At 36.0% G+C, this 14,115-nt stretch overlaps 1 protein-coding gene across 1 annotated transcript; it reads right to left on the bottom strand.

Moving 5' to 3' along the window:
• Window positions 1-1,568: 1,568 nt before the first annotated feature.
• Window positions 1,569-14,107, bottom strand: LOC144635441 (cathepsin B-like cysteine proteinase 4). Its single transcript, XM_078494550.1, has 10 exons — window positions 13,954-14,107; window positions 9,192-9,384; window positions 9,026-9,062; window positions 7,458-7,605; window positions 6,447-6,591; window positions 3,927-3,972; window positions 3,129-3,228; window positions 2,837-2,870; window positions 2,229-2,268; window positions 1,569-1,923 (listed from the first exon to the last, which is right to left on the bottom strand). The coding sequence occupies exons 1-10, from the start codon at window positions 14,070-14,072 to the stop codon at window positions 1,847-1,849; spliced, it is 939 nt and encodes a 312-aa protein (XP_078350676.1). The 5' UTR covers window positions 14,073-14,107; the 3' UTR covers window positions 1,569-1,846.
• Between the last annotated feature and the right edge of the window lie 8 nt (window positions 14,108-14,115).

Raw genomic sequence — 14,115 nt, 5'->3', positions numbered from 1 at the left:
TGCTATAAAACAAAATGCTATAAAACGACGGCGACCCCCATGCCAAAATTTTAATTTTGCTCCTATTGGCATACCGTCTTGTTTCTCTTGCTGTGCAGTTTACCGTTAGAAGACAAAAAGGCCCTCATTTCTATTCCGTATTGTATTAAATAATATTTTTGTCCAAAAATGAATGTAACCAGCCACTGTTTCCTATATCTAAGAAACAAGAGGAAAAATGACTGAGAAATAACCACTAACCATCTTTACGCAGGATGCTCCCCATGAAACTGACTGCGTTGTACGAAATAGTCCCACTCTTTCTGGAGAATAGCAGTACACTGAAGCTAATATTCCCAATCGGCCCATGCAGAACTAATCTACATACCGGTGACTTGTAGTTAACACCTTGACTTAACACTTGGTTTGATTGGTTGTGGAAAATAACGAGGAGTATATTTGAGTGTCTGTAAATTTTCAATTAATTTCCACTCAATTACCAGCCTGACAAAACACACTTCAGATTACGAAATACGATTGAAGTATTAGTCCCTTGTGAAATGATTTATTAGTCAAACTGTAAATTCTTCAGCTTTGGATTCTGTGGTTCATAATAGATAAATGAAACCGTTGTTAAAAAACCATAGAATACTTTTTCTTTCTTCTATTTTGCCACAAAAAAGTAATATAGTTGTAAGAGTACAGATAACGTGTTGTAACTTTTAAAGGCGGCAAGGAAACCTAAAAGAAGCTAAAAATCTTTTATTTATTAAGCCTTTTTGAATCTCGACTGACTAATTTAACCAAGCTCTCTCTATTATCCGTGACGCAGACGCACGGGTGGCACGGACCTCTTGGTCTGATTGTACCACATGTACTACCATGTCCCGGCAAAAGTTACAGTAAAATGTATGGGACAGGACCCCGATATAACGATCTTCGATATAACGATATTCCCGATATAACGATGAGAATTTAGCGGACCGAACGTAAAATCTTCCCGGAGATAACGATACTAGAGAGGTTAAGCATGACGCTAACAGCAGACGTCAAATCCGTAAATAAAGCTCACAAAAATGGAATAACGTCTCCTACTATTCATTGCTTATACAAATAATTACACTCCACTGTACATACAACTAAAGCGACACGGTAAAAGTTTCATTTTTGCCGTTTGCCGTAAACGTCATGCTTAACCTCTCTATTATCAGTGCACAGTCACGATTTAAGCAAACCATTGAATTTAATACAATAACATAACAGTAATCGAGTAAACTTTTCTGACAACAGCTTTTTACGATGATGATACACGAAAATGATACTGCCGGTATTCTAGTCTCTTTTCCAGTTAAAAAGTATATAGGAAGGGTTTATTATATTTTCGATTGTTTTACGGTCATATCGTAATTTCGATAAAACGATTCCTCGATATAACGATATAATTTTACTGTTCCTTGGCATATCGTTATATCGAGGTTTCAATAAAAAAAAATTGGAACTTTACCTGGTGTCCTTATTTTGTCTTTCTAGTGATTCGGAAAGCCATACGCGCGATTTTCGTTTTAGCGATGTCAGTCACACACATAATACTTGCTAAGTATATTGGTAGTACTTTATTTCACTATTCGCTACAAAGAAATTCTTCTTTTTACAATCGACACTCATTTTCAAGAGTCTTTTTATTTTGCTATTTTCTAAAAAAATATTAAGGTAAAAACGATAACAAGATATATGAATATTTTAAAAAATATTTAAACGTGAAACGATACCAACGTATATGACTTATGTTTTACATTAATAAAGCTACACTTTTACACATTTAAAACATCACGCAGCATGTGCGGCCACTGGATTCCGTTTTTCTCCTTTACCAAAATGGAAGACCAGCAGTCACTCCACTTTCAATACCACACTCATTAGAACCACGGCGAATCCAAAAAAATCCTGTAAAATCAAACAAATAGCCAGTCCTGTAAGAGTAGTGAATATGTTTATTTGTACGTAACTCAGTAAACACCATTCTCGTCTCCAGAGCCCCCTGTACCTCCAAGCCGGCGGGGCCTTGTGACGAGGAACAGGTCTGTATTTAAACAAAGGGAAATTAAATCTAGCCAATTAGATTAGCCGTTTTAAATTCCCTTTCAACAACGGGTTCCGACAGAGCGTGTACATATAATCTGCCAGTGTAATGAAACGCGCCTCGTGAAGTGCACGAAAGTAATTTCATGAAGCAAATACCAGTAACTTACCATTTATTCCCCAGGAAGGTCCCCACGAATTAGCACAAATCTATGAAAACAATTAATAGAAAATAAATCTTCAGGAACAGCAACTGGCTCTAAACTGGAACTGCCATGTCTGTAACCAAGAGTCGACTTTAACAGCGAAGAAGACTGGCTAACTTAGGCAGCATACTGAGCATACTTTTTTCAGAGCTGAATATAGCTCACTGCTTTAACCCATTGACTCTTGAACCGGCCTTAACCGGCCGCAAAGGATCCGGGAATTTGTCCCGCTTATGACGTCATCACCTTTCACCCAGAAAGGCGACATCTATGCTCACATTGTGAAGCAGAAAAAGACCTTTCCAACGATACCTAAACCAGCGCGATTAGATTGAAGGAGCTTGAAATATGCACCAAAACGCTTCAAAATTTTAGCGAAAAACTCAGAGGAAAATTGCCTCTTTCCACCCTTTGCTTGTCCACGGTAAGTAGTTCTTGCCTCGTTTGTGCTTTCGCGGAAATTCTTCTACTAAAAAGAAGCCTGCTAGAAGGCCAAACACTGCAGCAAAAAGAAAGGAAGAAGAGAAAAAGCAGCACTAACTAAGTTTAGACAAGAACACAGAAAATCATACCCAGTAATCAATGCCTTGATCAGACCGGCCCCATCTACAAAAGATAAAATACTGTTATCATACTGTTATCAGTACTAACTGTAAGACAGATACTTGACACTACTGAGACTGCTGTCAGACACTGTAAGCTACTGAAAAGACGGATCAAGATTTAATGTTCTCTTGGGACTGCCTGTTTGATTAATCACAAAATATTTTTATATGTTTGATGGTTTTTTAATCCTGCAACACAGAGTCGAATGAACGGAAATGAAACCAGACAGAACCAAAACAAGCGAAAAAAGAAACAAACCCCAGCATCTTGATGGCATGACCCCCAACCATAACATCACTGGTGCGTATATACACACCACTGCGATAGGAATAAAAGTCTTGATACACTGTGAAATCCGCTGCAATAAAGATAAACATTATTCAGATTAAACTCTAATAGCCAGAACAACACCAACAAATGCGAGAAACGAAAAATCTAACAGGTTGATGAGTGTTAAAGAGAATTTCGTTTGAATGTCCATTCGCCAAATCCAAAGTAATCACTCTGGCCAATCATGAAGGAAGCACACAATACAGTAAACCAATCGAAACGTGAAGCAGATACGTGTAGCTGCCATGAAGTGTAGGAAAACATATGTGAGAGTCGTGATTGGTTTTTGTTATACTTCTGATTGGTCAAGAAAGAAGTATGACATCATAAAACCAATCACACCGAGCGTGGTGCAGCAAACCAAAGCAATTCCACTGAGATTGGTTAATTTGACACTCAATTTCAAAAATTGCTCTTTAATTCAGGGATAGATCATCAGTACATGGGTGTTTTACTCCTTCAGTTTCTTTAGCGCATGGAATATGGGATGGGATGCTACTAATTCATTACACATAACCCTCTAGCATTTTTCTCAGGTATCCTTAAACAATTTTCCAGTACTCAGTAAACAACAATTTTAACTGCAAGTCCCTAATTTTGCATCGATCAACAACATGAAAACTTGACTGGCTACCAACAAATTTCCAACAACTTTTAAGGAAAAGTGCTGAATTATGCTTTACAGTTGAACCAAATATACTGATTACTTGTATTACACTATCCTACCTTCAACAGGACCATTTGTCATGATTTCAGTCTGAATAGCTTCCACCTCAAAACAAAAAAAATGAGTTGTCCTTGTGATTTAACTGCCTGCAAATCAAGCTTGTATGTTTTATGTTAGCACTGTTTGATTGGATTTTTCAAGGTCTTCAAGGCATATGGAGCTGAAAATGTTTAATACCTATAATAACTTTTCTATTCCAAAAATAATACATACTAGTTATGCAACGCTTTCGAGTGGTATACTATGGAATATCCCACTTGTCACTTGTATTTTCTCGGCGGTATACACACGAGCCTTTAGGCGAGTGTGTATGCCAAGAAAATACCATGCCATAGAAAATACGCTTACTAATTTCGTCGAGAATACAGTCGCAGCGCACGATGGGAAGGTTGGGTTGAATACCGTCGAATATACGATGGCTTTCCTGTATTCTGATTGGCTGTATTTTCTATGGCATAGTATAAATCTTTTTATTATACAACCCAAATAACAATGAAACAAATAGTGACGATACCTTTCAATTTTGAGCCACTTGTACGCCACCGTAAACAATCCGACTGAAAATCGATCAGTACAGCTGTACTAAAGAAAGTTGAAAGTTTCGAATGAGATAAGTTTCATCGAAATCGGAGTAACCATAGCAACATAATGACGTCACCACCCATTTTACACGAGACCGATTATCTTGTAATAGACGGATAATTTTGAAAAAAAGCTTCTAGATCTTGGACTTGACATAGTTTTCTCACGGTCTGCAAAATTTGAAGATTTTCTATGAGAGCGTTTTCGAGAAAATTTTGGATGAAATTTTCAGGTGCTAAAATACAACAAAAACAAAGCAGTCTTAAAACATTATTGAGAAAACGTTCACAAGGCCCGATCAAGTAACATTTTGGCCTTAAGTGAATCTTGAACTATCTAATTACCTTGGGAGAAAATCTCAGAGAAATCGTTTCATTTGATTTCTTGAAACATCGGCTTGAATATGAACATAGTTAGTCTCCTCTACTAACTATGATATGAACTGGCATGAAATGTTATTTCGCTCTTTAATCGAAAAAGGGCTTTAAATTAACTGCCTTAGAATGTTTCAATTATTTTGAAAATCGGACATTTCATTACATACTTATTCTTCTTTTTGACTGCCAAGTTTAAAAAAATTCTATTGAGTGCTTTTTATTTTGCGATCATTTTAGTAAGTGAAGGCCCTTTTTCGATTAAAGAGCGAAATAACATTTCAAACCAGTTCATATTCATGCTGATGTTTCAAGAAATCAAATGAAACGATTTCTCTGAGATTTTCTCCCAAGGTAATTAGATAGTACAAGATTCACTTAAGGCCAAAATGTTACTTGATCGGGCCTTGTGAACGTTTTCTTAATAATGTTTTAAGACTACTTTGTTTTTGTTGTATTTTAGCACCTGGAAACTTCATCCAAAATTTTCTCGACCAAGATCTAGAAGCCTTTTTTCAAAATTATCCGTCTATTACAAGAAAATCGGTCTCGTGTAAAATGGGTGGTGACGTCATTATGTTGCTATGGTTACTCCGATTTCGATGAAACCTATCTCATTCGAAACTTTCAACTTTCTTTAGTACAGCTGTACTGATCGATTTTCAGTCGGATTGTTTGCGGTGGCGTACAAGTTGCTCAAAGTTGCAAGGTATCGTCACTCAAAAATCCGATCGAGCCACCTTAACAGGTTATGTGTAGTCCTTTCATTTTTCTTGACTTGGAAACTCGGTGGAAATTCAGTAATTAGAGAATGAAACAAACTGGTAAAAAAAATCGCTTATCAAGCATTTTAGGGACGGACCATTATTTTCTTGGAGGGGGGTATGAAAAATTTTCTTCTGCAAACTTTTTTTTAGTTCATGCACCTCTGCAAACATTTTTTTTTCTAAATTCCACCTATGTTTTGTTATACATACAGTGTATTGTGTTTGCAAACAATTTATTTTGTCTTCCTATAGGCCCTGCAAACAATTTTTTAAATTTTTTTCATACTCCCCCTCCAAAAAATAATGGTCGGTCCCTGGGTGTGTAGTATCGCTGTACATTTTTACTCATCAAGTGTATTTTGACTTGCCCTACGGGCTGGCCAAAATAAGTTACACTGCAAGACTTGCTATTACACGCTAAAATATTTATTTAGATATGTTGGTTTTATCACACCAAACTTGACATTTTGTCATTACTGATCCTAGTAGTATGTAATGATGTATGAGACATTTAAACCAGCACATGACCTAGCTCACCAAGCGTCTCCTGTGGTTCAGAGGTAAGCGCATCTGACTGAAGTGCAGAAGGTCATGGGTTTCTTTGTTCCATGTTCATGGTAAATACTAAGTATCTTTGTTTTTCCAATTGAAAGTCTTGAAGCTTATTGTTCTTACTATTATATATTTACTTATTAACATATTATTTTTTAAGCTACTATTAAACAACAAATACATGTAGTTAAATTGCTGTTGACACCAGTGAAAGAAATTCAATTCCAAAGAAGTCAGTACTTACAGATTGTGCAACAGCATATGCACTTTTTGCTCGGTAAACCTTGGGCACTCCGTAACCACTGGGGCATTGTGATGTCATTGTACCATTAAACTTGCATACTCCATCCCTTGCTGTATATGCCCCATAACATTGTACAGTCAAAAGACTAGTAAAATCAAAAACATTAAAAAATGAAGACACAGGTGAAGGAATGACCCTTACAGTTATGCTTAGAATTTAAGCAATTTCAAAGTCAAGAACTTGATGGGTATTTTGGGTTTGATCAGGATTTGAATCCATAACCTCTAGGTATTTTTCTACTCACCACCCCTTCCCTGTTTATGCCTGCTATGCAAGCTAATGCCCTCACCGGCACTGATACCATGCTTTATCAACTGAGCTGCTATGAAGCCATATATATTGCGAGCGGACAAATAAGCACCTCAAAAACTTAAAAATGAAAATGTTTCCAACCATGCATCTATCTGAATTGTCTTATGCATTCCAAAATCTTTGGATATGCACTGTACTTTAATATAAATTTTTAGGTCACTGAAAATGACTTTTAGCTAGTTTGATTTGTATTTTCCTTCGTTCCAGTTTTATTACCATAAATCTCAAATAACGAAAAATACAAGTCAAACTCATTTTGACCTGAAATTCATTTTAAACCACAACAGATATAATATGTCAACTTTTTTGATGGTTTACGTAACACTGATTTGATTAAAAAGTTAGACCTGAAAATGTGACTTTGTACATTTGTTTTGTACTTCTCTATAAAATCAGGCGATGGATATCAAATTGGATGGGGGTATATGGTCTGATTAACCCTTGGCTGATTTTCATGTGATGTGCCCAATGTGCAAAAATTAATCAGTGGGTTATAAAGACTAATAGTCCCTTACAAAGAATGATAATAACCACGTTAGAGCATTAGAAATAGTATAATTTAGAAACCACTTGGTGCTACACTATATTTGTAATTGTACATCTCGGGTGCATAATACAATTGTAATAAGTAAAACTCACCCAACATCCCTCATGTACTGCCATGCTTTTAAGGGCCAGCCACCTTTACAACCTGAATTTACTGTATCACAGTCAACAAGCTGCTGTGCAGACAACACCACATTAACTCCATTGTTACTGACAATAGCAAACCTGTCAGACAACGTTTCTGTAAACCAAAATAATAACATACTAAAGTAATATTATTAACCTTCAACAATATAATTATATGAATATAAATTTATTTATTTTTTAACTTGGAAAATTCAGAGTTCTGGTGATGAGGGAGAATTTCACTCCCTCAATTCCTGATAGACTTTTAAATCAATTAATTAATTAACTTTAATTTATTGATCTTGTGAATGGGGTAGGGGGCCCACGGGTGTACCTGACCAACATTTATGTAATGTTTAATAAATGAGCAGCAGTGTTTTATCAAGTTTAAAACACGAGGCGCAGCCGAGTGTTTTAGACTTGATAAAACACGAACTGTGAATTTATTGAACGGCTTAAAAATCTTCTGATGTAGATCAACTCATTCTTGCACTAATATTTAGATTTGGGGTTATTTTGGCCTGGAAAATTGGACGTAAAGTTTAGCTGTGTCTTTATCAGATATAAAGACACTCATTAAACATTAATTTCTTTTGTACTTTCTTTATGAATTATTAATGCGTTTTTTAAGAACTGTACCACAGCAGGCTCCAGTAAGTTCTGAGTACCACAGTTCGCTGAAGTGTTGAAATGTTTCTTTTCTTTATTTTCTTTTCATTCTTTCTTTTACCATTTTTCCCTTTGTTGATGTATTAAACTGAGTGAAGTAAACTAGAGTGTGAAAAGTAAAACATGATTTCTTTGGTAAATCTGTATTTTTGGTTTTCGATTTCTTGTTTCATAATAATAATTTTCCGTGTTCAGTGGCTGATTATTTGCATGTGATTGGTTATTACTTCCACCAATTTATTTATTTATTTTGCCACACAAACAAAAAATATAATTATGAAGAAATAGATAATACAAATCAATATACAAGATAATAATTAATATACAAGACTATAATATAAGATTATTTGATAGAAACAAAATGGCGAGGGAACCTAATAAAAAACCACGGGGCTTGTAAGCTTAGGTTCCCCTTACAAGAAAAAACAGATGACTGGTTCAGGTACTGAAATAATGACAAGACTTAATAGAAGACTTGTAATGACTGGCTAGAAGCTTCTATTGTGTGACATTATCTATTCTTTTTTCTATTTTCTAGCAACATAATTATGAGGCCCTGCCAGGATATTTCCGACAAGCGACATGGCCCAAAAAGTAGCGACAGCACATAAAATGAAATCGCGACAAACGACAACGCTTATGGAAAAACTTAAATTCCGACAAGGACAAGCAATTTTCCTTCAATTTAGTTACCGACAGCGACATGAAGAGCGATGAAACAGCGACACGGAACATTTTTAAATTCAGACAAGCGACACGAGAACCCCCTGGCAGGGCCTCAATTATTGTTGAATGAAACATTACTCTTTACAAAACAACTACTTAATTATTACTTTTCTATATGTTATGACACATATTTCACTCACCTGAAGCTCCAAAGGCCCAGCAACTTCCACAAGCACCCTACATGTACAAAATTATGTATAAATAAACAGAAGTTTAAGATTTGTAGAAATTTTCTTGCAAGGTACGTAGTCGATCTGGTCATTACATTACGGTCTTTAATACAAAATAATTTTCTTCAATTTATACCTGATTTCTTATGGCGTGTATGGAGCCAGGCCACTTTTCACGAGCATCAAAGAATTCTGGAATGTCATTAGCTATGTCTTGTTTAAAAACCTTTGGAGGTGATTCTTTGGGCCAAGCACCATAGCTGCCGAGCATTTGCTTGGCCTGCACCCAGTCCATCCCTGCAAACTGTTTATAAACAGTGGCCTCCCACCTACACATAAAACATTCACTTAATAAAAACTGAAGTATGTAAACAGTAAAGGTATACATTATTCTGTCTTAACTTGGATTGCAATAATTTGTTGTGGTTTAAATTTATCTTTGGTTTAAAATTTTTCAAACCAGTTTGATTTTTAACGGTATTTTTTATTGTCTCAAATTCATTTTAATCTAAAACAACGGAAAATATTAAATAGATTAAGCCAAGCCTAAAAGCAGAGCTCCCTGGGTATCTACCTTGCCCTTTATTTAAATCTGAATTCACTGACCGTAGACAGGAAAAAACTGGGACAGGAGCCTGCAATCCAATGGAAAGCCAATATCTGGTCAGCAGTTAACTTCAAAAAAAAAATGCGACCTCGATGAGTTCTACACTTGAGCTTGCGATGTGGTCATGTGATACTGGTCAGAAGATACCTTGTTTTGACAGCTGTCAATTGACCATAACATGGACATCCAATGTTTTCCAGCATACCTTGCAAAATCCCTATAAATGGAGTATGGCCGCCATGTTTGCGTGACATACGTTGGCACTCGTGAGCCATGCAGCTGACACGATGACATGAAAAATCAAATCAAAGGATCTCCTATTTCTGTTGATTTTCTATGGTTATGGGGCTCTGCTTTGAAGCCCTTCTGGCTGCTGGGGAGCTTTACTATAAATTCTGATGTTAGCTGTTTGTATTATATAAAGTTGTAAACTGTATAAATAATGATTATCGTAATTTTGTAATTGTACAAAAAGAAACTTTATATGACTATGTCATGAGACAAACAAAAAGTACTTCAGTTAATTATTATTAAATCCAACTGGTTTGAAAAATTTTAAACCAAAGATAAAGTTAAACCAAAACATTATAATAAAAAAAAGAGAAAAAAATAATAATAAAAAGTGAAAATATTTCTGCATTTTTAGTGCAGAATGCACTATTGTGATGGTTTGTTGGGGCTGTCGTCCGCTAACCCGCTAGTGCGCTAACGTGTAAACTTTAATAGTCAATTAATTAATTAATATCAATTAATTAATTATTCCTGTGGAGGGGGTTGGGGTGGGAGCACCTGACCATACCCCCCAAGTAAAACGTGGAGCACATCTACGTTACTTTTATATGAGGATCTCCAAGGTATATATTTGTTTCAGTAAAACCTGTGCTCTCCTTGTGGTACTACTCAACGTAATTTACACCAAACGCATGCGCAGATTAGTCTACGTTGTTTTCTGGAACTATCATGAACATCGCTTGTACTGCGTGTTTGCGGTAGGCTGCAGACTTCTTGGCGCCAAGTGAAAACCGCAAATTAATTAAATTAGATTTTGAGACTTTCACAGTGCTTTCGTTATTAGGTATGCAAAAACTTGCACCGGGATTTTCGGCGTGAACACCTGATAACCAGGAAACAAATATCCTAGCTGTACTGCGTTTTAAAAAACCTGTCGAAAAATATGTTTTTTGATTAGATTTGTTTCTTTAGTTTTTGAGAATCGTCTTTCGTGCAGTCTAAACCGTAACTTAATTAAATTAAACAAATGTCATCGATGCCGCCGTAAAACAAACAAAAAACAAAAGTTTCATGTTATCGCATTTTCAAGGAAGACAAAAGTATTTTGTTACAAACGAACAAAAGTGTCGTGTTACGGTTGCAAAGATTAGCGTAAGGAACACCTGGGAAAGTAGCCTGTGAACAGTTTTTCCGAAAGTAAAATAAAGCAAATAAACACGAACATATATAAAACATCATACTTTCAATTGTTCCATATTGCATTCTGCACTTACCAAATCATCGAGATTTTTTAAGTTAAATTTGCTTTTCTTTTTGTTTTTGTTTTTGGTGATTTACAGCATGCAAAAGCAGTTTTATGAAAGTTTTATTGACTCTGTTCTTGCATATCATGATTTCAGTGGAACCCTGATCTCTTGAACCATTGATTTCTGGAACCTCCTGATAACTCAAAACAAAACTCACTTAATTCCCTTAGATTTTGGTTGACATCTGCAATTTTACCGCTGATTTCTTGAACTCCAAAATTCCCTAATTTATTTTCTTTAGAGGTTTGAAAGACCAGGTTGTATTTTCACCAGGCATACAGCTACAAGACTGAAAAATCTGGTGTTACCTCTATAATCTTGCCAAAAGTACATTTAAGTTGGCTAATCAAAGCATTATATCTTCTATTTCTTCAGGTGAAGTAGCTGCAAGTTTCGCCGGTCGCTGGCATTTATTAAAACCCCTGACTTTCCTGGAGTATGGATTTGCATAGGTGTATGAGGCTGGGGGGCGAGGGGGGCTGTAGCCCCTCCAGTTCAAAAATTTTTCGGGCAAAATGCTTAGAATTTGGACAGCATGCAAGCCTAAAGAAAAAAATAACCCGAAAAGTCTAGTCAACATTACATTCAAAACGAATTACATCAACAGGAAAAGTATTGGAAACATACAGAACTCTGTGGTTCAAAAGATCAAATTTCTCATAATTTCATCTGCGTTCGTTTCTTCTCGCAAATTGCTGTAATGATATCATGTTCGATTTTTCTTGCAGATTTTGCGTGACTCCTTAGTTTAAATCAGTTGCAATCAGCTTTTCCATAGCTTGAGCACTGGCGCACGGTGGATTTAGTGCAAGACCTTGAAGCTGTTATAAATGTGATGAAGCTAATGCTTTTGACTAAAATGTTTAGTAAAATGTTTTGACTAAAATGTTTATGTTCTCAGGGCTAGCTTGAAACTTTCAACGAAATGTTTTAAAACCCATTCATCGATCCCTGCATGTTTTACATGCTTTTGTATTACTTTCAAATGGGCCGGGGAAAGAACAATTTATATTGGCTCCCAAAAATTAATACAACATTTTCTGAAGTAGAGTGAATAAATAAAAGATATCTAAAAAAGGATTCAGTGCATTGACACCTTCGGATATCGGCACGAAATTAATTAAAGAACTTAAGCAAGGTGAGTGCGGCGTGCAAGGTTTGTACACAACTATTTCAAAGCATGTTTTCTTTTTCATTTTACATGCCTCTTTTTTCGGCTTTCAACCCATGCCATTTTTTTTCGGACAAAAAGGTCTCCGCCTCCCTAGGACCGAAGGTGCCCGTATGCCTTATATGTGGATTTGAAAACCAGCAGTCTTATTGAGCTTTTCTCAGCAATCAGAATGGAAAAGCTGAAAACAATGTGAAAATGAAGTAACACTTCCAATTTTAACATAGCTATGTGGCATGGTGTGCTTAAGCTAATTTTTCTTTTCAATCTCAGGAGAGTGTTTGTTATGAAACATGTTTTACTCTAGGGAGGATATAGACAATAATTTTGACATAATATATGTTGAAATGTACATGAAAGGTCATAAAAGGGTTTGGCTGCTTGTTGAATATTTCTTGCTACTTAAGTACTCCCTGATAAAGAATAGATTATTGCTATTAGCAGGATCTTCACCTAATTTTTGCTTTCTATTTGACATGCAACAATTAATTTAATTACCGGCACTTCATCATTCAAAACTTAGATTTGGTGATCAGTAAAAAAAAAATTAAACAAGTGCCATGTGACAAGATGCATGCATGATTGTCACTCTATAAAGTGTATGTATCACCTGACGAAATAGGAAAAGTTTATTGCAAACAGGCTTGAATTCCTTAAACCCAATTGCTCGTTCAACCAACGATTTCTCAAGCTTCCTGTTAGCTCGAACCGCTTGAACTATAGCGGTTTCCCTTTCCTCGGCTTCCTTACCCCAATTTTTTGAACTTCCTGATTTTCTCGAACCATTTGTTTCAAGAAATTATGATTCCACTGTGTATCGCAATTTACAACTATCCTCTTTGAGCAAATTATGTGGGAAAATTTATTTTTTTATGTCCTTTATTATTGCTAGCTAATTTTTTTGCCACTAGACCAATCCTCAGTTAGTGTACAAATAATTTATAAAAAATTGCAATATTTAGAAAGGAATTAGCCACATCAGCTCTAGCTGGTTTTCATGCAGGTCCTCTATCCGGGTCGAACTGGAATTTGGAAATGTTAGCTTTTCAGGAGGGGGGAAAACCAGAGTACCCAGAGAAATACCCTTGACCGGAGAAAGGCGAGAAACAACAGCAAACTCAACCCATGAATTAAGCACTGGGCTGCACTGGGCTGGAATCGAACCAGGGCTACATTGATGTGAGGCGAGGGCTCTCACCAAAGCGCCATGTTTAAATCCCTGCTTACCTCAGTTATGGAAGTACGCTGTACAAGAAGTATATGCAGGTACATTTGCTACATGGTGGACTTATTAGCAGCTTCTTACTGTGATTGATTTATTTGATCTATCTATAAATCCAAGATATTTTCTTTTATTTTCTTGAAAGTCTTGTGTTAAATTAAGTTAGTATCGTAAGTGTTGTAAGTATCTAATTTAATTCATTGTTTAATTAAGCACAGAGGATTGGATATAATATTAAACTCGCTTCATTTCTGGGCCTTTTTGCTGACTTCTGCCGAACTTTTGGCTTAAATCGAAATATAAAGCCTCAATTAAAAGCTTAAGTTATACATGTAGCTAGTTTAAGTGTAACACACCTACCCGACATTTAATATGTTGATTCTGTCTGCCATCTCTGGAGATGAAACTATTAACTCTTCATGCTTTCCCAAAGCGTTGCAAACAAACCCCAGCAACAGACAAACAACTACACGATCCATTCTGCTTCACAGGCTCGAGTGAAATGCAGCAAGCTTGAGGAAA

The sequence above is a fragment of the Oculina patagonica genome, chromosome 13, assembly GCF_052425735.1.
Source record: "Oculina patagonica isolate OP01 chromosome 13, crgOcupat, whole genome shotgun sequence".
Taxonomy (NCBI): domain Eukaryota; kingdom Metazoa; phylum Cnidaria; class Anthozoa; order Scleractinia; family Oculinidae; genus Oculina; species Oculina patagonica.
The sequence above is the reverse complement of the archived record's forward strand: the minus strand, read 5'-3'. Positions and strand labels throughout refer to the sequence as shown.